Source organism: Oncorhynchus clarkii, chromosome 12, assembly GCF_045791955.1.
Source record: "Oncorhynchus clarkii lewisi isolate Uvic-CL-2024 chromosome 12, UVic_Ocla_1.0, whole genome shotgun sequence".
Taxonomy (NCBI): Eukaryota; Metazoa; Chordata; class Actinopteri; order Salmoniformes; family Salmonidae; genus Oncorhynchus; species Oncorhynchus clarkii.
The window spans coordinates 11,511,303-11,539,013 of NC_092158.1; the positions used below are offsets into that span (position 1 = coordinate 11,511,303).

Genomic DNA, 27,711 nt, shown 5'->3' on the forward strand with positions numbered 1-27,711 from the left:
TTTACGTCACCGTGTTCCTATAGGCTTTATGTCACCGTGTTCCTATAGGCTTTACGTCACCGTGTTCCTATAGGCTTTATGTCACCGTGATCCTATAGGCTTTATGTTACCGTGTTCCTATAGGCTTTATGTCACCGTGTTCCTATAGGCTTTATGTCACCGTGTTCCTATAGGCTTTATGTTACCGTGTTCCTATAGGCTTTATGTCACCGTGTTCCTATAGGCTTTATGTCACCGTGTTCCTATAGGCTTTATGTCACCGTGTTCCTATAGGCTTTATGTCACCGTGTTCCTATAGGCTTTATGTCACCGTGTTCCTATAGGCTTTATGTCACCGTGTTCCTATAGGCTTTATGTCACTGTGTTCCTATAGGCTTTATGTCACCGTGTTCCTATAGGCTTTATGTCACCGTGTTCCTATAGGCTTTATGTCACCGTGTTCCTATAGGCTTTATGTCACCGTGTTCCTATAGGCTTTATGTCACCGTGTTCCTATAGGCTTTATGTCACCGTGTTCCTATAGGCTTTATGTTACCGTGTTCCTATAGGCTTTATGTTACCGTGTTCCTATAGGCTTTATGTTACCGTGTTCCTATAGGCTTTATGTTACCGTGTTCCTATAGGCTTTATGTTACCGTGTTCCTTTAGGCTTTATGTTACCGTGTTCCTATAGGCTTTATGTTACCGTGTTCCTATAGGCTTTATGTTACCGTGTTCCTATAGGCTTTATGTTACCGTGTTCCTATAGGCTTTATGTTACCGTGTTCCTTTAGGCTTTATGTTACCGTGCTCCTATAGGCTTTATGTTACCGTGCTCCTATAGGCTTTATGTTACCGTGCTCCTATAGGCTTTATGTTACCGTGCTCCTATAGGCTTTATGTTACCGTGCTCCTATAGGCTTTATGTTACCGTGCTCCTATAGGCTTTATGTTACCGTGCTCCTATAGGCTTTATGTTACCGTGCTCCTATAGGCTTTATGTTACCGTGCTCCTATAGGCTTTATGTTACCGTGCTCCTATAGGCTTTATGTTACCGTGCTCCTATAGGCTTTATGTTACCGTGCTCCTATAGGCTTTATGTTACCGTGCTCCTATAGGCTTTATGTTACCGTGCTCCTATAGGCTTTATGTTACCGTGCTCCTATAGGCTTTATGTTACCGTGCTCCTATAGGCTTTATGTTACCGTGCTCCTATAGGCTTTATGTTACCGTGCTCCTATAGGCTTTATGTTACCGTGCTCCTATAGGCTTTATGTTACCGTGCTCCTATAGGCTTTATGTTACCGTGCTCCTATAGGCTTTATGTTACCGTGCTCCTATAGGCTTTATGTTACCGTGCTCCTATAGGCTTTATGTTACCGTGCTCCTATAGGCTTTATTTTACCGTGCTCCTATAGGCTTTATGTTACCGTGCTCCTATAGGCTTTATGTTACCGTGTTCCTATAGGCTTTATGTTACCGTGTTCCTATAGGCTTTATGTTACCGTGTTCCTATAGGCTTTATGTTACCGTGTTCCTATAGGCTTTATGTTACCGTGTTCCTATAGGCTTTATGTTACCGTGTTCCTATAGGCTTTATGTTACCGTGTTCCTATCTGGTCTGAATGAGGCTGGAGAGAAACCTTACGTTTCTCATCAAATGTTTATTTCTTTATTTCTTTATCTATAAACCAAATACTGCCGTCTGCTGAGTCTGAAAGCTGCTCAGGGAGATAACGTCTATCTATAAACCAAATACTGCCGTCTGCTGAGTCTGAAAGCTGCTCAGGGAGATAACGTCTATCTATAAACCAAATACTGCCGTCTGCTGAGTCTGAAAACTGCTCAGGGAGATAACGTCTATCTATAAACCAAATACTGCCGTCTGCTGAGTCTGAAAACTGCTCAGGGAGATAACGTCTATCTATAAACCAAATACTGCCGTCTGCTGAGTCTGAAAACTGCTCAGGGAGATAACGTCTATCTATAAACCAAATACTGCCGTCTGCTGAGTCTGAAAACTGCTCAAGGAGATAACGTCTATCTATAAACAAAACTCTGCCGTCTGAGTTGGAATATCGAAAAGGGTATTTTTTCTCTATTTCCTAAAACTCTTACATTATGATGGAAAGAGGCACAACAGATTCTCATGCAAACCCCAAATCTAACATTTGTATAAATATTGACATTTTTTCCCTCTAGCTTTGATGACTAAGTATACTGGAGTTGAGACAGTCACCTGGTAACCATCTGGAAGCTGGATTACAGCTAATGATATCCTATAGGAAAACAACAGTAGCTAAACATGCAACTCTGCCCCTCGTTGTCCCCCCCCTCTCTTCCTCTCTCCTCTCAGTCCCCAGGGCAGAGCTCTCTTCCTCTCTCCTCCTCTCAGTCCCCAGGGCAGAGCTCTCTTCCTCTCTCCTCCTCTCAGTCCCCAGGGCAGAGCTCTCTTCCTCTCTCCTCCTCTCAGTCCCCAGGGCAGAGCTCTCTTCCTCTCTCCTCTCAGTCCCCAGGGCAGAGCTCTCTTCCTCTCTCCTCCTCTCAGTCCCCAGGGCAGAGCTCTCTTCCTCTCTCCTCCTCTCAGTCCCCAGGGCAGAGTTCTCTTCCCTTCTCCTCCCTCCACACACATGTATCCAATCAGACTCCACCAATCAGAGCCCGTCACCCCCACCCCAGCAGCAGTAACTTAGTAAGATAGAAAAAAACTTCTGTTTGAAATAAATACCAGCAACATGAAAGTGGAACTGACAGCGTTTTAGCAACATGAAATCTTATTCAAATCTGTTCATATACTCCCCAGGAAGAATGACGCCTTTCTAAAATTATATATATGTGTGTGTGTGTGTGGTGTGTGTGGTGTGTGTGGTGTGTGTGGTGTGTGTGGTGTGTGTGTGTGTGTGTGTGTGTGTGTACAGTGGGGCAAAAAAGTATTTAGTCAACCACCAATTGTGCAAGTTCTCCCACTTAAAAAGATGAGAGAGGCCTGTAATTTTCATCATAGGTACACTTCAACTGTGACAGGCAAAATTAGGAAAAAAAATCCTGAAAATCACATTGTAGGATTTTAATGAATTTATTTGCAAATTATGGTGGAAAATAAGTATTTGGTCAATAACAAAAGTTTATCTCAATACTTTGTTATATACCCTTTGTTGGCAATGACAGAGGTCATAGGGGTTGGCCACCCGTCCAATGATATCCTCCCAGCAGCTAGCTAGCTAACGTTAGGCTCAATGTGTTTTTAGGTTGCAACATAAATAGATAAGTAGTCTATTAGCCACGTTATGACTGACTTGTGATCATTGCCCTTGCTAGTTTGATTGTATTGACATTTCCAGCCTTAGTTACAGTTTGTGTTAAAAATATTGAGTAATTTAAAGTGAAACAGTGCATCCCGAATGGGTGGAGGCAGTAAACAATGTACCAGTAGCTGTAGCTGTGATCTACAACCTGATAGCAATATGTTTTGGACTACCAAGACATGTATTGGTGAATTATATTAATCGTGCATTGAACTGCATACATCTATTCTGCCAACAGTGCCTTAGTGTACGTCATGGAACGCTGAGTCAAATATAAACTATTTTTAAAACCTCTTATAAAGTGGATTTTGTAACATAAACTGGGAATTTTAATTTGATATTGACTACTAATTAAAACGCTGAAAGTTCCACTTTTATAGTTCAAACCTCCCAGACAGACTGTGTTATTAAATGTGTAAATACAAGTAGTGTGATGGTGTTTCAGTGCAGGTGAACGGCTCAGTGCTCTGTGTGTGTCTCTGTTACGCCAAGTATAATCCCTGTGTTTCTGGGGGCTGTGGGGCTTCATACACAATACACTCTCTCTCGCTCTGTCTCTTTCTGTCTTGCTCTGTCCAACTCTCTCTCTCTCGCGCTCTGTCTCTTTCTGTCTTGCTCTGTCCAACTCTCTCTCTCTCTCTCTCTCGCTCTGTCTCTTTCTGTCGTGCTCTGTCCAACTCTCTCTCTCTCTCTCTCTCTCGCGCTCTGTCTCTTTCTGTCTTGCTCTGTCCAACTCTCTCTCGCTCTGTCTCTTTCTGTCTTGCTCTGTCCAACTCTCTCTCTCTTTCTCTCTCTCTCTCTCTCTCTCTCTCTGTCTCTTTCTGTCTTGCTCTGTCCAACTCTCTCGCTCTCTCTCGCTCTGTCTCTTTCTGTCTTGCTCTGTCCAACTCTCTCTCTTCTCTCTCGCGCTCTGTCTCTTTCTGTCTTGCTCTGTCCAACTCTCTCTCTCTCTCTCTGTCTCTTTCTGTCTTGCTCTGTCCAACTCTCTCTCTCTCTCTCTCTCTCTCTCTCTGTCTCTTTCTGTCTTGCTCTGTCCAACTCTCTCTCTCTCTCTCGCGCTCTGTCTCTTTCTGTCTTGCTCTGTCCAACTCTCTCTCTCTGCTGGCCCAGGGGACTCTGGGAGGGATCTAGGTCATTCAGAAAGAAATGGAACTTTCCAGACCTCTGAGCCCAGACTCTCTGGAAAGTTTCACTTCTTTCTGAATGGATCTGAACTGAACAGACCTGGGTTCAAATACTAATTGAAGTCATTTCAAACCCTTTAGCTGTGCTTGATTGAGCAATGAAACTAATCATCTGAAAAGTGCAAACCCTCATCTGGCACTCTAAAGCAAACAGTAAAAGGATTTGTGTAGATGAAGGGGTTGAGACATGGATTGTGTATCTGTACCATTCAGAGGGTAAATGGGCAAGACCCAAATATTTAAGGTCCTTTCCACAGGGTATGGTAGTAGGTGCCAGGCGCAACGGTTTGGGTCAAGAAATGCAATGCTGCTGGGTTTTTTACACTCAAAACAGTTTCCCGTGTCTATTAAGCAAGCTCCACCACCCAAAGGACATCCAGCCAACTTGGAGTCAACATGGGGACAGTATCCCTGTGGAACGCTTTCGACTCAAGCATCCATGTCCCAATGAGTTGAGGCTGTTCTGAGGGCCAACGGGATGAAACTCAATATGACATGTTTTGTATTGAATTGTGTTACTAGTGACAAGCATCAGCATCACACTTGTGTGACTGTAAAGCCTACGAGTATTGGGTGTGTTTATATGGGCTCTTCTCCCTCGCTCTCATTGGTGACTGGAGCTGTCAGTCAAAGTGATGCAGGGGAAGAACACTGTGATGGAAAACATCTGACGTGGTTCTGCCCGACCCTGGCTGGCTCCTCTGGCGCTGCGGCACGCCTGATTTCTGATGACTGAAGTGCCATTAAAGTGTGGGGCTGAGGGCGTCTGCCTGCCCCAGCAGAGTGGGGGATTAAAGTGTGGGGCTGAGGGCGTCTGCCTGCCCCAGCAGAGTGGGGGATTAAAGTGTGGGGCTGAGGGCGTCTGCCTGCCCCAGCAGAGTGGGGGATTAAAGTGTGGGGCTGAGGGCGTCTGCCTGCCCCAGCAGAGTGGGGGATTAAAGTGTGGGGCTGAGGGCGTCTGCCTGCCCCAGCAGAGTGGGGGATTAAAGTGTGGGGCTGAGGGCGTCTGCCTGCCCCAGCAGAGTGGGGGATTAAAGTGTGGGGCTGAGGGCGTCTGCCTGCCCCAGCAGAGTGGGGGATTAAAGTGTGGGGCTGAGGGCGTCTGCCTGCCCCAGCAGAGTGGGGGATTAAAGTGTGGGGCTGAGGGCGTCTGCCTGCCCCAGCAGAGTGGGGGATTAAAGTGTGGGGCTGAGGGCGTCTGCCTGCCCCAGCAGAGTGGGGGATTAAAGTGTGGGGCTGAGGGCGTCTGCCTGCCCCAGCAGAGTGGGGGATTAAAGTGTGGGGCTGAGGGCGTCTGCCTGCCCCAGCAGAGTGGGGGATTAAAGTGTGGGGCTGAGGGCGTCTGCCTGCCCCAGCAGAGTGGGGGATTAAAGTGTGGGGCTGAGGGCGTCTGCCTGCCCCAGCAGAGTGGGGGATTAAAGTGTGGGGCTGAGGGCGTCTGCCTGCCCCAGCAGAGTGGGGGATTAAAGTGTGGGGCTGAGGGCGTCTGCCTGCCCCAGCAGAGTGGGGGATTAAAGTGTGGGGCTGAGGGCGTCTGCCTGCCCCAGCAGAGTGGGGGATTAAAGTGTGGGGCTGAGGGCGTCTGCCTGCCCCAGCAGAGTGGGGGATTAAAGTGTGGGGCTGAGGGCGTCTGCCTGCCCCAGCAGAGTGGGGGATTAAAGTGTGGGGCTGAGGGCGTCTGCCTGCCCCAGCAGAGTGGGGGATTAAAGTGTGGGGCTGAGGGCGTCTGCCTGCCCCAGCAGAGTGGGGGATTAAAGTGTGGGGCTGAGGGCGTCTGCCTGCCCCAGCAGAGTGGGGGATTAAAGTGTGGGGCTGAGGGCGTCTGCCTGCCCCAGCAGAGTGGGGGATTAAAGTGTGGGGCTGAGGGCGTCTGCCTGCCCCAGCAGAGTGGGGGATTAAAGTGTGGGGCTGAGGGCGTCTGCCTGCCCCAGCAGAGTGGGGGATTAAAGTGTGGGGCTGAGGGCGTCTGCCTGCCCCAGCAGAGTGGGGGATTAAAGTGTCTGAGGTAGAGGTCGACCGATTTATGATTTTTCAACCCATACCAATTATTGGAGGACCAAAAAAGCCGATACAGATTAATCGGCTGATTTTAAAAATAAAAAAGTTATTTATTTGTAATAATGACAATTATAACAATACTGATTGAACACTTATTTTAACTTGATATAATAAATCAATAAAATCAATTTAGCCTCAAGTAAATAATGGAACATGTTCAATTTGGTTTAAATAATGCAAAAACAAAGTGTTGCAGAAGAAAGTAAAAGTGCAATATGTGCCATGTAAAAAAGCTAACGTTTCAGTTCCTTGCTCAGAACACGAGAACATATGAAAGCTGGTGGTTCCTTTTAACATGAGTCTTCAATATTCCCAGGTAAGAAGTTTTAGGTTGTAGTTATTATAGGAATTATAGGACTATTTCCCTCTATACCATTTGCATTTCATTAACCTTTGACAATTGGATGTTCTTTTAGGCACTTTAGTACTGCCAGTGTAACAGTATAGCTTCCGTACCTCTCCTCGCCCCTACCTGGGCTCGAACCAGCAACACAACGACAACGGCCACCATTGAAGCAGCGTTACTCATGCAGAGCAAGGGGAACAATTACTAGAAGGCTCAGAGCGAGTGACGTTTGAAACGCTATTAGTACGCGCTAACTAGCTAGCCATTTCACATTGGTTACACCAGCCTCATCTCGGGAGTTGATAGGCTTGAAGTCATAAACAGCGCAATGCTTGACGCACAACGAAGAGCTGCTGGCAAAACGCATGAAAGTGCTGTTTGAATGAATGTTTACGCTCCTGCTTCTGCCTACCACCACTCAGTCAAATACTTAGATACTTGTATGCTCAGTCAGATTATATGCAACGCAGGACACGCTAGATAATATCTAGTAATATCATCAACCATGTGTAGTTAACTGGTGATTATGATTGATTGTTTTTAATAAGATAAGTTTAATGCTAGCTAGCAACTTACCTTTGCTTACTTGTGGAGTGCAACGAGAGAGAGGCAGGTCGTTATTGCGTTGGACTAGTTAACTGTAAGGTTGCAAGTTTGGATCCCCCGAGCTGACAAGGTGAAGATCTGTCGTTCTGCCCCTGAACAAGGCAGTTAACCCACCGTTCCTAGGCCCTCATTCAAAATAAGAATGTGTTAACTGTCTTGCCTAGTTAAATAAATATTAAATAAAGGTGTAAAAAAATAAATTAAAAAAAATGAATCGGCCTTTCCGATTAATCGGTCGACCTCTAGTCTGTAGGGAGGGCGTCTGCCTGCCCCAGATTTTCCAGTTTTTCCTGTGCAGACGCTGCTGATAGGAAGATAACAGACACTGCAGAGAGAGCCTGTGGTCACACTGCAGAGAGAGCCTGTGGTCACACTGCAGAGAGAGCCTGTGGTCACACTGCAGAGAGAGCCTGTGGTCACACTGCAGAGAGAGCCTGTGGTCACACTGCAGAGAGAGCCTGTAGTCGCACACAGTCACACTGCAGAGAGAGCCTGTGGTCACACTGCAGAGAGAGCCTGTGGTCACGCACAGTCACACTGCAGAGAGAGCCTGTGGTCACGCACGGTCACACTGCAGATAGAGCCTGTGGTCACGCACAGTCACACTGCAGAGAGAGCCTGTAGTCACACATAGTCAATAAAATCAAATCAAATGTATTTTATATAGCCCTTCGTACATCAGCTGATATCTCAAAGTGCTGTACAGAAACCCAGCCTAAAACCCCAAACAGCAAGCAATGAAGGTGTAGAAGCACGGTGGCTAGGAAAAACTCCCTAGAAAGGCCAAAACCTAGGAAGAAACCTAGAGAGGAACCAGGCTATGTGGGGTGGCCAGTCCTCTTCTGGCTGTGCCGGTGGAGATTATAACAGAACATGGCCAAGATGTTCAAATGTTCATAAATAATAAGGCAGAACAGTTGAAACTGGAGCAGCAGCACGGTCAGGTGGACTGGGGACAGCAAGGAGTCATCATGTCAGGTAGTCCTGGGGCATGGTCCTAGGGCTCAGGTCAGTTGAAACTGGAGCAGCAGCACGGCCAGGTGGACTGGGGACAGCAAGGAGTCATCATGTCAGGTAGTCCTGGGGCATGGTCCTCGGGCTTAGGTCCTCCGAGAGAGACAAAGAAAGAGAGAAGGAGAGAATTAGAGAACGCACACTTAGATTCACACAGGACACCGAATAGGGCAGGAGAAGTACTCCAGATATAACAAACTGACCCTAGCCCCCCGACACATAAACTACTGCAGCATAAATACTGGAGGCTGAGACAGGAGGAGTCACACTGTAGAGAGAGCCTGTGGTCACACTGCAGAGAGAGCCTGTGGTCACACACAGTCACGTAGAGTAGACCAGAAGGCTAAACTGAAAAACCTAACCTCTATCAAATAAATACTTCTGTGCAAGGGTGTTTATTTACAGAGTGAATCCCAGGGTGTTTATTTACAGAGTGAATCCCAGAGTGTTTATTTACAGAGTGAATCCCAGGGTGTTTATTTACAGAGTGAATCCCCAGGTGTTTATTTACACAGTGAATCCCCAGGTGTTTATTTACAGAGTGAATCCCAGGGTGTTTATTTACAGAGTGAATCCCAGGGTGTTTATTTACAGAGTGAATCCAGGGTGTTTATTTACAGAGTGAATCCCCAGGTGTTTATTTACACAGTGAATCCCAGGGTGTTTATTTACAGAGTGAATCCCAGGGTGTTTATTTACAGAGTGAATCCCAGGGTGTTTATTTACAGAGTGAATCCCAGGGTGTTTATTTACAGAGTGAATCCCAGGGTGTTTATTTACAGAATGAATCCCCAGGTGTTTATTTACAGAGTGAATCCCAGGGTGTTTATTTACAGAGTGAATCCCAGGGTGTTTATTTACAGAGTGAATCCCAGGGTGTTTATTTACAGAGTGAATCCCAGGGTGTTTATTTACAGAGTGAATCCCAGGGTGTTTATTTACAGAGTGAATCCCAGGGTGTTTATTTACAGAGTGAATCCAGGGTGTTTATTTACAGAGTGAATCCCCAGGTGTTTATTTACACAGTGAATCCCAGGGTGTTTATTTACAGAGTGAATCCCAGGGTGTTTATTTACAGAGTGAATCCCAGGGTGTTTATTTACAGAGTGAATCCCAGGGTGTTTATTTACAGAGTGAATCCCAGGGTGTTTATTTACAGAATGAATCCCCAGGTGTTTATTTACAGAGTGAATCCCAGGGTGTTTATTTACAGAGTGAATCCCAGGGTGTTTATTTACAGAGTGAATCCCAGGGTGTTTATTTACAGAGTGAATCCCAGGGTGTTTATTTACAGAGTGAATCCAGAAGAAAAACAACAGTACTGCCATCCAAAGTAACCATTATGGGGATAGCTAAAACACGACGCTGCCCCATCACCAGCTCCATACAATATGGTTCCCCCCTTAAACTGAGAGAGAGGCTACTTTTGTAGGGGAAGACCCTCCCATCAGAACATACCCAGCACTAATTCATTAAGCAATTCCCTTCGTCAAAGCCTACATTTTCCACTCAGCTAAACATACTGAATTATATACATTACAACACGTTTCTCATGATACAATATATACCAATATAACACATTGACACAATCCCACCCCTACTGACATGGAGTAAGAACAGAGTGTGCAATGTCTAGTACAAGAGAAGTTAACCGTCGACGTAGAGTAGACCAGAAGGCTAAACTGAAAAACCTAACCTCTATCAAATAAAATGCATTGTTAACATAGCTGATAACGGAGCAGGAATGTGTGTGTGTCAGTGTGCCAAACGCTGCCCGCGGCCAGTGATGGACTTCTCCGTCACACACACACACACAGTCACACTGCAGGTGTTTAAACTCACATTCTACACTCATTCACACCCCGCAATGCCAACTCGCCTTGCCTGACGACTCACCTTGAACTGAATTCCGGTGCTCCATCGATCGCTACCTACATTTAGTCTGAAACGGCCATCCTACAGTATAAGTATTTTGTGTGACTTTAAAATGAGGACGTTGTAAAAAAACGTTTTATCAGCGATTGGATCATCTCTATCAAATCTAACCAATCAGAGTTGAATTTCATATAGGCCGGCTCTGGCCCAACCCATTGGTTTCTGGGACAAATCAGAGTGGTTAGAATGTGTTCGCATTCTAGAAATCGTCAGGGAGAAAAGCAAATCCAGACTCACTGTGGAGAAGAAACATCAGTTGGCCTGGAGCAATGTAGATGGGTTGCCAGGCAACCAACCCACCACACACATATTCAAATATATTATATATTACCATTTTATCCACATATTACTCAGACGTACACACACGCTATGCACACACCTTATCAACACTTTTACACACACACCCTTCCTCGGCCTTCCTCCTCCTCACACTTGTAGTTCAGCATCTGTAACCAAGGCAACACCAGACAGACGGACCAGTCTTGACTGACAACAACCATACTGTACCACTGTTTAATGGATGAAGTAGTGGCTGTAGACTGCACACTCTGTTGGTGTACTGTGACTTGCTTTAGATGAGTGTTTGCTAGTTCTCTCTCTGTCTGCAGGGTTTCCTGCCCCTGCCTAATGAAGCAGAGATCGCACACACCAAAACGCTCTTCCGACGCAGGAGGAACGACCGACGGTAAGCAAGCAAGCACACACACACACACACACACACACACACACACACACTCCTCTCCTGGAGCGTTGTCGAACCCTTAACTCTTCTCTCCAGCCAAAGCAGTGTAAATGCAGGAATTCTCCTGATCCCAGACTCTCTTACACATAGACAGAAAGGTCTTCTGGTCTGTGTGTCTGAGTCTAATTGTCTGTGTCTCAAATGTTTTTAGTATTGAACTATGTAGGGAATAGGGTGCAATTTTGGATTGAAATGCTGTCATCCCCAATCACGTGTGACTGTCGACATGAGCCTCTCTTGAGTTCTCTCTCTCACTGCAGCGTTCAACGTTCCTTCACTCAATTAAATGAGTTTAATCGCAGTTTAATCTGCTTAACATGTCTCCCACTGCATGACGTCAGTGGAACGTTCTCCCCTGTTGCTAAGAAACAACGGAGGAAAGAAAATATTTGGGTGTCTGACTGTGAAAAAGAGGAAAGTTGAGCCAGAGAGAGAGAGATTTTACTGACTCTTTCTTCTCTTCTATGTCTCTCCGTTCTTCCCTTTTTTTATGCTGCGTTAGGTAATTGATTTCAAACAGTGATTGTGTGCTTTGTTGTTGTGGGTTAAATAGCTGTGGTTAGATTTGTAATGTTGCCTGTGGTTTGTCTTGTACTACTGCATGGTCGTATGAGGTAGTTGTTGCTGAACATGATGGCTACGATTTGACTTTTTAAAGATTGACTGATGATAATGCTGCAGTTCTATGGCTCTGGGCTGTATGGCTCTGGGCTGTATGGCTCTGGGCTGTATGGCTCTGGGCTGTATGGCTCTGGGCTGTACGGCTCTGGGCTGTACGGCTCTGGGCTGTACGGCATACCGTGTGTGCCTTCTCCAAATACCCTCGGTATTATTTTACAAATCCATTTTGAATAAAAGTGAGTATTAAGTACTATTTTGACATACTTGCGGTCAACCTGTGAACTAGGTAGTATATAATATATAAAGTATATTATATAAAGTATATAAATATATATATATATATATAAAGTAGGCATCTTTCATCATTTCATCTGTTATTTTTAATAATGAAACTTGACAGTACCAGTTTCCCAAAACAACTTAATGCCACGTGTGTTTTTAAAATGTTTTTATTTTTGTGTATATATATATATATATATGTGTATATTTTTTTATACAAAGAACCACAATTAGTCAAACGTGAGGCGCGTCACTCCTGCAGCCCAACTTACATGAGGTGATCATGTTTAGGGTCATGAATAACAACACCCAGTCCTATTACCTTGTCTTCCGTGACTAGAAGAAGAGGTGTTAATGCCTTTGAAAGAGGGGTCTCAATGGGGCACAGGGGGTTTAAACTGTGTGTGTGTGTGTGTGTGTGTGTGTGTGTGTGTGTTAGTGCACAGATCTCAACTCAATTGTTATGGGAGATTCTGGAGCGGTGCCTGAGACAGAGTTTTCCACCACCTTTTAACAAAACATGGGTCATAATCATTTGTTGGCCGAGCTGGTCGGACGCTACAGACCATTTTGTGAGAATTACCGATTTTTCGGGATGTCTCATGGTCTGACGAACACCGCTCTGACTCTGTCACCGTTCACCACAGATGCAGAGTGTTACATGTGGTGGATTGAGACACATCCAATGTAAAAAACTACTTAGAGTAGTAGAGTAGTAGGGGAAGAGGTAGAGAGAGAGAGTAGTAGTAGTAGAGGAAGAGGTAGAGAGAGAGTAGTAGTAGGGGAAGAGGTAGAGAGAGAGAGAGAGAGAGAGAGTAGTAGTAGTCGGGGAAGAGGTAGAGAGAGAGAGAAAGTAGTAGGGGAAGAGGTAGAGAGAGAAAGTAGTAGGGGAAGAGGTAGAGAGAGAGAGTAGTAGTAGAGGAAGCGGTAGAGAGAGAGAGAGAGAGAGAGAGAGAGTAGTAGTAGGGGAAGAGGTAGAGAGAGAGAGAGAGAGAGAGAGAGTAGTAGTAGGGGAAGAGGTAGAGAGAGAGAGAGAGTAGGAGTAGAGGTAGAGAGAGAGTAGTAGTAGAGGAAGAGGTAGAGAGAGAGAGAGTAGGAGTAGAGGAAGAGGTAGAGAGAGAGAGAGTAGTAGTAGAGGAAGAGGTAGAGAGAGTAGTAGTAGAGGAAGAGGTAGAGAGAGAGAGTAGTAGTAGGGGAAGAGGTAGAGAGAGAGAGTAGTAGTAGAGGAAGCGGTAGAGAGAGAGAGAGAGAGAGAGTAGTAGTAGGGGAAGAGGTAGAGAGAGAGAGAGAGAGAGAGAGAGTAGTAGTAGGGGAAGAGGTAGAGAGAGAGAGAGAGTAGGAGTAGAGGAAGAGGTAGAGAGAGAGTAGTAGTAGAGGAAGAGGTAGAGAGAGAGAGAGTAGGAGTAGAGGAAGAGGTAGAGAGAGAGAGAGTAGTAGTAGAGGTAGAGAGAGTAGTAGTAGAGGAAGAGGTAGAGAGAGAGAGTAGTAGTAGAGGAAGAGGTAGAGAGAGAGAGTAGTAGTAGGGGAAGAGGTAGAGAGAGAGAGAGAGAGTAGTAGTAGGGGAAGAGGTAGAGAGAGAGAGAGTAGTAGTAGGGGAAGAGGTAGAGAGAGAGAGAGTAGTAGTAGGGGAAAAGGTAGAGAGAGAGAGAGAGTAGGGGAAGAGGTAGAGAGAGTAGTAGTAGGGGAAGAGGTAGAGAGAGTAGTATTAGGGGAAGAGGTAGAGAGAGAGAGTAGTAGTAGGAGAAGATGTAGAAAGAGAGAGAGTAGGGGAAGAGGTAGAGAGTAGTAGTAGGGGAAGAGGTAGAGAGTAGTAGTAGTAGGGGAAGAGATAGAAAGAGAGAGAGTAGTAGTAGGGGAAGAGGTAGAAAGAGAGAGAGTAGTAGTGGGGGAAGAGGTAGAAAGAGAGAGAGTAGTAGTAGAGGAAGAGGTAGAAAGAGAGCGTAGTAGTAGAGGAAGAGGTAGAGAGAGAGAGAGAGTAGTAGTAGGGGAAGAGGTAGAAAGAGAGAGCGTAGTAGAGGAAGAGGTAGAGAGTAGTAGTAGAGGAAGAGGTAGAGAGAGAGAGAGTAGTAGTAGGGGAAGAGGTAGAAAGAGAGAGAGTAGTAGTAGTAGAGGAAGAGGTAGAAAGAGAGAGAGAGTAGTAGTAGTAGGGGAAGAGGTAGAGAGAGAGAGAGAGAGAGTAGTAGTAGGGGAAAAGGTAGAAAGAGAGAGAGAGTAGTAGTAGGGGAAGAGGTAGAAAGAGAGTGTAGTAGTAGGGGAAGAGGTAGAAAGAGAGCGTAGTAGTAGAGGAAGAGGTAGAGAGAGAGAGCGTAGTAGTAGAGGAAGAGGTAGAAAGAGAGAGAGAGTAGTAGTAGAGGAAGAGGTAGAAAGAGAGCGTAGAGAGAGAGAGAGCGTAGTAGTAGAGGAAGAGGTAGAGAGAGAGAGTAGTAGTAGTAGGGGAAGAGGTAGAAAGAGAGAGAGAGAGAGAGAGAGTAGTAGTAGAGGAAGAAGTAGAAAGAGAGAGAGAGAGAGAGAGTAGTAGTAGAGGAAGAAGTAGAAAGAGAGAGAGAGAGAGAGAGAGATTAGTAGTAGAGGAAGAGGTAGAGAGAGAGCGTAGTAGTAGAGGAATAGGTAGAAAGAGAGAGAGTAGTAGTAGGGGAAGAGGTAGAAAGAGAGAGCGTAGTAGAGGAAGAGGTAGAGAGAGAGAGTAGTAGTAGAGGAAGAGGTAGAGAGAGAGAGTGTAGTAGTAGAGGAAGAGGTAGAAAGAGAGAGAGAGTAGTAGTAGTAGGGGAAGAGGTAGAAAGAGAGAGAGAGAGAGAGAGAGTAGTAGTAGAGGAAGAAGTAGAAAGAGAGAGAGAGAGAGAGATTAGTAGTAGGGGAAGAGGTAGAAAGAGAGAGAGAGAGTAGTAGGGGAAGAGGTAGAAAGAGAGAGAGAGTAGTAATAGGGGAAGAGGTAGAAAGAGACGGGGGCCGGTATAGAAAGGTGACAGGAAGTGTCTGCTGAACAGTTTCTGGTGTGGTGCTACTAGTACACCTGTCCAGATGTCCTCCTCTCTCTCTGTCATCTCTCTACAGCTCACATATCACTGGCTGGCTGGCTTTGGTGGCGCTCTCTCTCCTTCTCTACCTCTATTCTCTCGCTCCTTTCCTCTATTCTTTCTCTCATCTGTGGCCCTTCTCCTTCCTTCACTCTCTCTCTCTGACCTTCTCACTCCCCCTCATCACCTCTTTCTCTCTTCTCTCCTCTTTTCTCTAGCTCTTCTTTAATCTCTCCTCTCCCTCTTCTATTCTCTTCTCTCTTCTTTCATCCCTCTTCTCTCTCTTCTCTCTCTCTCTCTCTCTCGCCCTCCTCTCCCATCTCTATCTCACCTCCTCTCTCCCTCTCCCCTCTTTCTCTCTCTCCCCCACCTCTATCCCCTCCCCTCTCTCCCCTCCCCTCTCTCCCCCACCTCTCTCCCCTCCCCTCTCTCCCCTCCCCTCTCTCCCCCACCTCTCTCCCCTCCCCTCTCTCCCCTCCCCTCTCTCCCCCACCTCTCTCCCCTCCCCTCTCTCCCCTCCCCTCTCTCCCCTCCCCTCTCTCTCTCCTCTCTCTCTTTGTGATGAATGTGTACTCAACATACACTGCTGTGTCTCTGTGAGGTGTGTGTGTGAACTGCTGCGTGTGTGTGTGTGTGTGCGCGCGCGCTGCTGGCAGGGAGGACACTGCGGTCTTGTTTGTCAGAGTTTTCTGGCTAAAGGACAAATCTTTCCCCTGGCAGGAACACTTTGCTGCAGAACACACCGCATATAAACACACACACACACACACACACACACACACACACACCAACCAGCATATTCGGGGTCCCAAATGGCACCCTATTGCCTATTTGTAGTGCACTATATAGGGAATAGTGTGATTTGGGATACAGTCCCTCTTCTCCACTGCTGCCTGCCTGCTGATGCCTGCCTGCGCTGTACAGAAACCAGCCTAAAACCCCAAACAGCAAGCAATGCAGATGTAGATGAAAAATCTCCCTAGGAAGAAACCTAGAGAGGAACCAGGCTCTGAGGGGAGGCCAGTCCTCTTCTGGCTGTGCCGGGTGGATATTACAAGAGAACATGGTCATTAAGGCCAGATCATTCTTCAAGATGTTCAAATGGTCATAGTTGACCAGCAGAGTCAAATAATAATCACAGTGGTTGTAGAGGGTGCAACAGGTCAGTACCTCAGGAGTAAATGTCAGTTGGCTTTTCACAGCCGAGCATTCAGAGGTCGTGACAGCAGGGTAGAGAGAGAGAGTCAAACAGAAGGTTTTACGTATGATGGCGTACCTCCGCTTGTGATAATGAATATTCATCTCTCCTATCACATTTGGTTACAGAGACAGGATTGCTAATGTACACTGGACAAAAATATAAACGCAAGATTTTTTACTGAGTTACAGTTCATATAAGGTCATCTATGGATTTTATGACTGGGAATACAGATGTGCATCATCTGTTAGTGAAAGATACCTTTAAAAAAATAATCACAGTAGGGGCGTACACCAGCCAGTGTCTGTGTGACCACCAGGACAGGCTGTTGAGGCTGTTGAGGCTGTTGATTGTGGCCTGTGGAATGTTGTCCCACTCCTCTTCAATGGCTGTGCGAAGTTCCTGGATATTGGCTTGAACTGGAACACGCTGTCGTACGCGTTGATCCAGAGCATCCCAAACATGCTCAATGTCTGGTGACTATGCAGGCCATGGAAGAACTGGGACATGTTTAGCTTCCAGGAATACAGATCCTTGCGACATGGGGTCTTGCATTATCATGCTGAAACATGAGGTGGTGGTGGTGGATGAATGGCACGACAATGGGCCTCTGGATCAAGTCACCGTATCTCTGGGCTTTCAAATTGCCATCAATAAACTGCAATTGTGTTCATTGTCCTTAGCTTATACCTGCCTATACCATAACCCCACCGCCACCATGGGGCACTCTGTTCACAACGTTGACATCAGCAAACCGCTCACCCACACAACACCATACACGCTGTCTGCCATCTGCCAGGTACAGTTGAAACTGGGATTCATCCATGAAGAGCAGGCTTCTCTAGCGTGTCAGTGGCCATCGAAGGTGAGCATTTGTCCACTGAAGTTGATTACAAAGCTGAACTGCAGTCAGGTCACGACCCTGGTGAGGACGACGAGCATGCAGATGAGTTTTTCTGAGACGGTCTCTGACATTTTGTTCAGAAATTCTTTGATTGTGCAAACCTACAGTTTCTTCAGTTGTCTGGGTGGCTGGTCTCAGATGATTCCGCAGGGGAAGAAGCCGGATGTGGAGATCCTGGTGCTGGTGTGGTTACATGTGGTCTGCAGTTGTGAGGCCGGTTGGCCGTACTGCCAAATTCTCTAAAATGACTGACGTTGGAGGCGGCTTATAATAGAGAAATTAACATGAAATTCTCTTCCAATAGCTCTGGTGGACATTCCTGCAGTCAGTATGCCAATTGCACACTCCCTCAAAACTTAAGACATCTGTGGCATTGTGTTGTATGACAAAACTGCACATTTTAGAGAGGCTTTTTAATTGTCTCCAGCACAAGGTGCACCTGTGTAATGATCACGCTGTTTAATCAGCTTCTTGATATGCCACACCTGTCAGGTGTATAGAAGGAGAAATGCTCGCTGACAGGGATATAAACACATTTGTTCACCAAATTTGAGAGAAATAAGCTTTTTGTGCTTATGGAACATTTCTGGGTTCTTTTATTTCAGCTCACGGGACCAACACAATAATGTAGCATTTAGTTCCGTATATATTTCATATTTCAACTCTAAGGGGGTGAGAATGTAGATGATTTATTTTCAGAAGAAAGAGAAAGGAGTGCTTTTTATTTAATTTGATAGGGTTTGTTGTAGTGCTCCTCTCGTACACACAGTAGAACGCCCTGTTACACACACAGTACACACACAAAGTACACAGTACACACATACAGTATACAGTGCACGATACATACACAGTAAATTAATCAAATGGCCACCAGACTGTTAGATAGACCCCCCCCCCCCTACATGTACCTCAACCAACCTGTACCCCCGCACACTGACTCAGTACCCCCTGTATATAGCCTCATTACTAACCTGCATGTAGCCTCATTACTAGCCTGTATGTAGCCTCATTACTAGCCTGTATGTAGCCTCATTACTAGCCTGTATGTAGCCTCATTACTAGCCTGTATGTAGCCTCATTACTAGCCTGTATGTAGCCTCGTTACTAACCTGTACCCCTGTATATAGCCTCGTTACTAACCTGTACCCCCTGTATATAACCTCATTACTAACCTGTACCCCCTGTATATAAGCTCATTACTAATCGGTACCCCCTGTATATAGCCTCATTACTAACCTGTATATAGCCTCGTTACTAACCGGTACCCCCTGTATATAACCTCATTACTAACCTGTATATAGCCTCATTACTAACCGGTACCCCCTGTATATAACCTCCATTACTAACCTGTACCCCCTGTATATAACCTCATTACTAACCGGTACCCCCTGTATATAAGCTCATTACTAATCGGTACCCCTGTATATAACCTCATTACTAACCGGTACCCCCTGTATATAACCTCATTACTAACCTGTACCCCCTGTATATAACCTCATTACTAACCTGTACCCCTGTATATAACCTCATTACTAACCGGTACCCCCTGTATATTGCCTCATTACTAACCGGTACCCCCTGTGTATTGCCTCATTACTAACCGGTACCCCCTGTATATAACCTCATTACTAACCGGTAACCCCTGTATATAACCTCATTATTAACCTGTATATAACCTCATTATTAACCTGTATATAACCTCATTATTAACCTGTATATAGCCTCATTATTAACCGGTAACCCCTGTATATAACCTCATTATTAACCTGTATATAACCTCATTATTAACCTGTATATGACCTCATTATTAACCTGTATATAACCTCATTATTAACCTGTATATAGCCTCATTATTAACCTGTATATAATCTCATTATTAACCTGTATATAACCTCATTATTAACCTCTATATAACCTCATTACTAACCTGTATATAACCTCATTACTAACCGGTACCCCCTGTATATAGTCTCATTACTAACCGGTACCCCCTGTATATAGTCTCATTACTAACCGGTACCCCCTGTGTATAGTCTCATTACTAACCGGTACCCCCTGTGTATAATCTCATTACTAACCGGTACCCCCTGTGTATAGTCTCATTACTAACCGGTACCCACTGTGTATAACCTCATTACTAACCGGTACCCCCTGTGTATAGCCCCACACAGTATTGTTATTGTGTTACATTTTATTATTATTATTTTTTACTTTAGTTTATTTGGTCAATATTTCTTAACTCTTCTTGAACTGCCCTGTTGGTTAAGGGCTTGTAAGGAAGCATTTCACGGTAAGGTCTACACTAGTTGTATTCAGCATTTCACGGTAAGGTCTACACTTGTTGTATTCAGCATTTCACGGTAAGGTCTACACTTGTTGTATTCAGCATTTCACGGTAAGGTCTACACTTGTTGTATTCAGCATTTCACGGTAAGGTCTACACTTGTTGTATTCAGCATTTCACGGTAAGGTCTACACTAGTTGTATTCAGCATTTCACGGTAAGGTCTACACTTGTTGTATTCAGCATTTCACGGTAAGGTCTACACTTGTTGTATTCAGCATTTCACGGTAAGGTCTACACTAGTTGTATTCAGCATTTCACGGTAAGGTCTACACTAGTTGTATTCAGCATTTCACGGTAAGGTCTACACTAGTTGTATTCAGCATTTCACGGTAAGGTCTACACTTGTTGTATTCAGCATTTCACGGTAAGGTCTACACTAGTTGTATTCAGCATTTCACGGTAAGGTCTACACTTGTTGTATTCAGCATTTCACGGTAAGGTCTACACTAGTTGTATTCAGCATTTCACGGTAAGGTCTACACTTGTTGTATTCAGCATTTCACGGTAAGGTCTACACTAGTTGTATTCAGCATTTCACGGTAAGGTCTACACTTGTTGTATTCAGCATTTCACGGTAAGGTCTACACTTGTTGTATTCGGCGCTGAGAAATAAAGTTTGACTTGATTTGAAACACACAGTACACAGTAAACACTAAACACACAGTAAACACTAAACACACAGTGAAGACACAGTATACACTAAACACACAGTAAACACTAAACACACAGTAAACACTAAACACACAGTGAAGACACAGTATACATTAAACACACAGTAAACACACAGTATACACTAAACACACAGTAAACACTAAACACACAGTAAACACACAGTAAACACTAAACACACAGTGAAGACACAGTATACACTAAACACACAGTAAACACACAGTAAACAGTAAACACACAGTACACGCACAGTGCAAGTAAACACACAGTAAACACACGGACATGTATCTAGAATGATTTACAGATGCAATTTGTTCCTGATTTGTTGCTTGACAGTAAGATGGAACGTGTACACACCATCATAACCATGGCTCTGCTGAAAGGCTTGTTTTGCTGGCTTATGTTCAGTGGAAGGAAGTTGCGGTGGAAGGCAGAGGAAGGAAGGGGGAGGCAGCTAGGGCTGCTGTCTGAAGGGAGACACAGTGTTTCCCCTAGGATTTTTTCAGCAGCGGTGGCAGTGTTAGCGGTGGCATGCTTCGGTGCGCCGCTGGTAAGTGCATGTAGGGGAAACACACACACACGATACGCACACATGTTTTGAATTTAGCCGACATGTCAACTGGGTAGAGATTAGATCTGATTTACAGGAATGTTCATCTTCCTGTCAGGAAAGTTGTTTCTGTTGTCCCATTGCAATGTTTCAGATATTATATAACCCCTAACTGCAATGTTTCAGAGATATTATATAACCCCTAACTGCAATGTTTCAGATATTATATAACCCCTAACTGCAATGTTTCAGATATTATATAACCCCTAACTGCAATGTTTCAGAGATATTATATACATTGGGGCAAAAAAGTATTTAGTCAGCCACCAATTGTGCAAGTTCTCCCACTTAAAAAGATGAGAGAGGCCTGTAATTTTCATCATAGGTAAAATCCAGAAAATCACATTGTAGGATTTTTAATTAATTTATTTGCAAATTATGGTGGAAAATAAGTATTTAGTCACCTACAAACAAGCAAGATTTCTGGCTCTCACAGACCTGTAACTTCTTCTTTAAGAGGGTCCTCTGTCCTCCACTCGTTACCTGTATTAATGGCACCTGTTTGAACTTGTTATCAGTATAAAAGACACCTGTCCACAACCTCAAACAGTTACACTACAAACTCCATTATGGCCAAGACCAAAGAGTTGTCAAAGGACACCAGAAACAAAATTGTAGACCTGCACTAGGCTGGGAAGACTGAATCTGCTATAGGTAAGCAGCTTGGTTTGAAGAAATCAACTGTGGGAGCAATTATTAGGAAATGGAAGATATACAAGACCACTGATAATCTTCCTCGATCTGGGGCTCCACGCAAAATCTCACCCCGTGGGGTCAAAATGATCACAAGAACGGTGAGCAAAAATCCCAGAACCACACGGGGGGACCTAGTGAATGACCTGCAGAGAGCTGGGACCAAAGTAACAAAGCATACCATCAGTAATACACTACGCCGCCAGGGACTCAAATCCTGCAGTGCCAGAAGTGTCCCCCTGCTCAAGCCAGTACATGTCCAGGCCCGTCTGAAGTTTGCTAGATAGCATTTGGATGATCCAGAAGAAGATTGGGAGAATGTCATATGGTCAGATGAAACCAAAATATAACTTTTTGGTAAAAACTCAACTCGTCGTGTTTGGAGGACAAAGAATGCTGAGTTGCATCCAAAGAACACCATACCAACTGTGAAGCATGGGGGTGGAAACATCATGCTTTGGGGCTGTTTTTCTGCAAAGGGACCAGGACGACTGATCCGTGTAAAGGAAAGAATGAATGGGACCATGTATCGTGAGATTTTGAGGGAAAACCTCCTTCCATCAGCAAGGTAATTGAAAATGAAACGTGGCTGGGTCTTTCAGCATGACAATGATCCCAAACACACCGCCCGGGCAACGAAGGAGTTGCTTCGTAAGAAGCATTTCAAGGTCCTGGAGTGGCCTAGCCAGTCTCCAGATCTCAACCCCATAGAAAATCTTTGGAGGGAGTTGAAAGTCCGTGTTGCCCAGCAACAGCCCCAAAACATCACTGCTCTAGAGGAGATCTGCATGGAGGAATGGGCCAAAATACCAGCAACAGTGTGTGAAAACCTTGTGTAGACTTACAGAAAACATTTGACCTCTTTCATTGCCAACAAAGGGTATATAACAACGTATTGAGAGAAACTTTTGTTATTGACCAAATACTTATTTTCCACCATAATTTGCAAATAAATTCATTAAAAATCCTACAATGTGATTTTCTGGATGTTTTCCCCTCATTTTGTCTGTCATAGTGATGATGAAAATTTCAGGCCTCTCTCATCTTTTTAAGTGGGTGAACTTGCACAATTGGTGGCTGACTAAATACTTTTTTGCCACACTGTAACTCCTGTCTGCAATGTTTCAGAGATATTATATAACCCCTGTCTGCAATGTTTCAGATATTATATAACCACTAACTGCAATGTTTCAGATATTATATAACCCCTAACTGCAATGTTTCAGATATTATATAACCACTAACTGCAATGTTTCAGATATTATATAACCCCTAACTGCAATGTTTCAGATATATTATATAACCACTAACTGCAATGTTTCAGATATTATATAACCCCTAACTGCAATGTTTCAGATATTATATAACCACTAACTGCAATGTTTCAGATATTATATAACCTCTAACTGCAATGTTTCAGATATTATATAACCCCTAACTGCAATGTTTCAGATATTATATAACCCCTAACTGCAATGTTTCAGATATATTATATAACCCCTAACTGCAATGTTTCAGATATTATATAACCCCTAACTGCAATGTTTCAGATATATTATATAACCCCTAACTGCATTGTTAGATATTATATACAGTGCGTTTGCCAAGTGTTCTGCCCCCTTCCCCTTTTCCACAATTCTAAAATTGATTACACAAATGTTTTTCCTCGTGAAATCTACACAATACCCCATAATGACAAAGCGAAACAGATTTTTAGACATTTTTGAAAATGTATTAAAAATAAAAAACTGAAATAAGTATTCAGACCCTATGCTATGAGACTCAAAATTTAGCTCACGTACATCCTATTTCCATTCATGTTTCTACGACTTGATTGGAGTCCATCTGTGGTAAATTCAATTGTTTGGACATGATTTGGAAAGGCACGTAACAGTCTATATAAGGTCCCACAGTTGACAGTACATGTCAGAGCATAAACCAGGCCATGAGGTTGAAGGAATTGTCCGTAGCTCTCCGAGACTCTTCCTAGAGCTGGCCGCAATCGGGTCAGAAGGGCTTTGGTCAGGGACCAAAGAACCTGACGGTCATTCTGACAGAGCTCCAGAGTTCCAGCAGGCCTTTATGGTAGAGTGGCCAGACGGAAGACACTCCTCAATAAAAGGCACATGACAGCCCGCTTGGAGTTTGCCAAAAGGCACCTAAAGGCCTCTGACCATGAGAAACAAGATTCTCTGGTCTGATGAAACCAAGATTTAACTCTTTGGCCTGAATGCCAAGCGTCACGTCTGGAGGAAACCTGGCACCATCCCTACGATGAAGCATGGTGTTGGCAGCATCATGCTGTGGGGATGTTTTTCAGCGGCAGGGACTGGGAGACTGGTCAGGACCGAGGGAAAGATGAACAGAGCAAAGTAGAGAGAGATCCTTGATGAAAACCTGCTCCAGAGCGCTCAGGACCTCCAGACTGGGGTGAAAGTTCACCTTACAACAGGGCAATGACGCCTAAGCACACAGCCAAGACAACACAGGAGTGGCTTCGGGACAAGTCTCTGAATGTCCTTGAATGGCCCAGCCAGAGTCCGGACTTGAATCCGATCAAACATCCCTGGAGAGACCTGAAAATAGCTGTGCAGCGAAGCTCCCCATCCAACCTGACAGAACTTGAGAGGATCTGCATAGAAGAATAGGAGAAACTCCCCAAATACAGTTGTGCCAAGCTTGAAGCGTCACACCCAAGAAGAATCGAGGCTGTAATCGCTGCCAAAGGTACTTCAACAAAGTTCTGGGTAAAGGGTCTGAATACTTATGTAAATAGGATATTTTCGTTTTTTATTATGGGATATTGTGTGTAGCTTGATGAGGGGGGAAATAAATAATTTGAATCAATTTTAGAATACGGTTGCAACGTAACAAAATTTGGAAAATTCAAGGAATCTGTGTACTTTCTGAAAGCACTGTATATACTTAATTATAGTCATGGTTCATCCTATTATAACTACTGTCTATACACACCATCCTATATAACTACTGTCTATACTGTCTATACACACCATCCTGTATAACTACTGACTATACACACCATCCTATATAACTACTGTCTATACACACTATCCTATATAACTACTGTCTATACTGTCTATACACACCATCCTGTATAACTACTGTCTATACACACCATCCTATATAACTACTGTCTATACACACCATCCTGTATAACTACTGTCTATACTGTCTATACACACCATCCTGTATAACTACTGTCTATACACACCATCCTATATAACTACTGTCTATACACACCATCCTATATAACTACTGTCTATACACACCATCCTATATAACTACTGTCTATTCTGTCTATACACACCATCCTATATAACTACTGTCTATACACACCATCCTATATAACTACTGTCTATACACACCATCCTATATAACTACTGTCTATACACACCATCCTATATAACTACTGTCTATACACACCATCCTATATAACTACTGTCCATACTGTCTATACACACCATCCTATATAACTACTGTCCATACTGTCTATACATATGTTCTCTACTCTGACATTGCTCGTTCTGATAATTCTTAATTTATTTGTACTTTTTGTATTATGTGTGTATTGCTAGGTATTATTACTACATTGTTGGCGCTAGAAACACAAGCGTTTCACTGCACCTGCCTTTACATCTGCAGATCTGTGTACGCGACCAATAAACGTTGATTTGATTGGTTGGCAGGTGGTTGGGCATGTCAGTGTATTTGTGCGTGTGCTGCATGCAGGTGTGTGCACGAGTTGTGGATGAGTAGAACTGTCTGTCTGTCTCTCTGACGGTATGTCTCTCTGCCTGTCTACCTGTCTGTCTCACCACATGGTTTGAATCTGCCTCCTTTCCTCTTACAACTACCGACTAACCAGGATGACCTCACGTTTGCTTTGTTGACACACACACACACACACACACACACACACACACACACACACAGTAGTATTGGACCAGGAATAAGTTAGCCGTCTTTGCTGCTAATGAAATGTAGTGAATCCATACACCAGTCGATAAAGCACCTGTCTGGAACATAATAAAACATTGAAACGTTGAGGTAGTTGTATTGAGTGGTTCCCCTCTGCTGGTTGGATCGATTGGCTGGTCTGGGTCAGAGAAGAAGGCTGTGTCCCAAATGGCAACCTTTTCCATAGTGAAGTGACCAGGTAGTGCACTATGTAGGGAATAGGGTGCCATTCTGGTCACATCCAAGGTGTTTCCTAATCAAAGGGTAAGGGCAGCAAGCCTCGGTTCTCTGTCGTCACGGCAACAGCAGCTATCAGCAACCAGCTGCAGATCCATGTTTATGTCTGTCTGTCATCTCTCATACCACTTTTTAGTTGCCATGTAGAAGTGTGTAATTAAATCTGTAGTTGTTTTGTTGTCCATCCCCTCCCCATCCCATATGCCCTCCCCATTCCCTCTCCTCCCCTCCCCATTCCCTCTCCTCCTCCTCCCCATCCCATATGCCCTCTCCTCCCCATTCCCTCTCCTCCCCATTCCCTCTCCTCTCCTCCCCATCCCATATGCCCTCTCCTCTCCTCCCCATTCCCTCGCCTCCCCTCCCCATTCCTTCTCCCCCCTCCCCATCCCCTCTCCTCCTCCTCCCCTCCCCATTCCCTCTCCTCCTCCTCCCCTCCCCATTCCCTCTCCTTCCCCTCCCCATTCCCTCTCCTCCTCCTCCCCTCCCCATTCCCTCTCCTCCCCTCCCCATTCCCTCTCCTCCCCTTTCCTTCCCCTCCCCATTCCCTCTCCTCCTCCTCCCCTCCCCATTCCCTCTCCTCCCCTCCCCATTCCCTCTCCTCCCCTCCCCATTCCCTCTCCTCCCCATTCCCTCCCCATTCCCTCTCCTCCCTCTCCCCTCCCCATTCCCTCTCCTCCCTCTCCCCTCCCCATTCCCTCTCCTCCCTCTCCCCTCCCCATTCCTTCCCCTCCCCATTCCCTCTCCTCCTCTTCCCCTCCCCATTCCTTCCCCTCCCCATTCCCTCTCCTCCTCCTCCCCTCCCCATTCCCTCTCCTCTCCTCCCCTCCCCATTCCCTCTCCTCCCTCTCCCCTCCCCATTCCCTCTCCTCCCCTCCCCATTCCCTCTCCTCCCCTCCCCATTCCCTCTCCTCCCCTCCCCATTCCTTCTCCTCCCCTCCCCATTCCCTCTCCTCCCTCTCCCCTCCCCATTCCCTCTCCTCCCTCTCCCCTCCCCATTCCCTCTCCTCCTCCTCTCCTCCCCTCCCCATTCCCTCTCCTCCCCTCCCCATTCCCTCTCCTCCCCTCCCCATTCCCTCTCCTCCCTTCCCCATTCCCTCTCCTCCCTCTCCCCTCCCCATTCCCTCTCCTCCCCTCCCCATTCCCTCTCCTCCCCTCCCCATTCCCTCTCCTCCTCCTCCCCTCCCCATTCCCTCTCCTCCCCTCCCCATTCCCTCTCCTCCCTCTCCCCTCCCCATTCCCTCTCCTCCCCTCCCCATTCCCTCTCCTCCCTCTCCCCTCCCCATTCCCTCTCCCCCCTCCCCATTCCCTCTCCTCCCTCTCCCCTCCCCATTCCCTCTCCTCCCCTCCCCATTCCCTCTCCTCCCCTCCCCATTCATTCTCCTCCCCTCTCCCCTCCCCATTCCCTCTCCTCCTCCTCCCCTCTCCTCCCTCTCCCCTCCCCATTCCCTCTCCTCCCCTCCCCATTCCCTCTCCTCCCCTCCCCATTCCCTCTCCTCCCCTCCCCATTCCCTCTCCTCCCCTCCCCATTCCCTCTCCTCCCCTCCCCATTCCCTCTCCTCCCCTCCCCATTCCCTCTCCCCTCCCCATTCCCTCTCCTCCCCTCCCCATTCCCTCTCCTCCCCTCCCCATTCCCTCTCCTCCCCTCCCCTCCCCATTCCCTCTCCTCCCCTCCCCATTCCCTCTCCTCCCTCTCCCCTCCCCATTCCTTCCCCTCCCCATTCCCTCTCCTCCTCCTCCCCTCCCCATTCCCTCTCCTCCCCATTCCCTCTCCTCCTCCTCCCCTCCCCATTCCCTCTACTCCCCTCCCCATTCCCTCCCCTCTCCTCCCTCTCCCCTCCCCTCCCTCTCCCCTCCCCATTCCTTCTCCTCCCCTCCCCATTCCCTCTCCCCTCCCCATTCCCTCTCCTCCTCCTCCCCTCCCCATTCCCTCTCCTCCCCTCCCCATTCCCTCTCCTCCCTCTCCCCTCCCCATTCCCTCTCCTCCCCTCCCCA

General features: G+C 45.8%; 1 protein-coding gene across 1 annotated transcript in view; it reads left to right on the top strand.

Annotated features, from left to right (window-relative positions):
- The window catches only part of LOC139422708 (CBP80/20-dependent translation initiation factor), a 178,843-nt gene that overhangs the window by 96,301 nt on the left and 54,831 nt on the right, over positions 1–27,711 (top strand). The window contains exon 8 of the mRNA XM_071173983.1: positions 11,037–11,113. Coding sequence (XP_071030084.1) covers positions 11,037–11,113 — 77 coding nt within the window. The remainder of the gene's footprint in view (positions 1–11,036; positions 11,114–27,711) is intronic.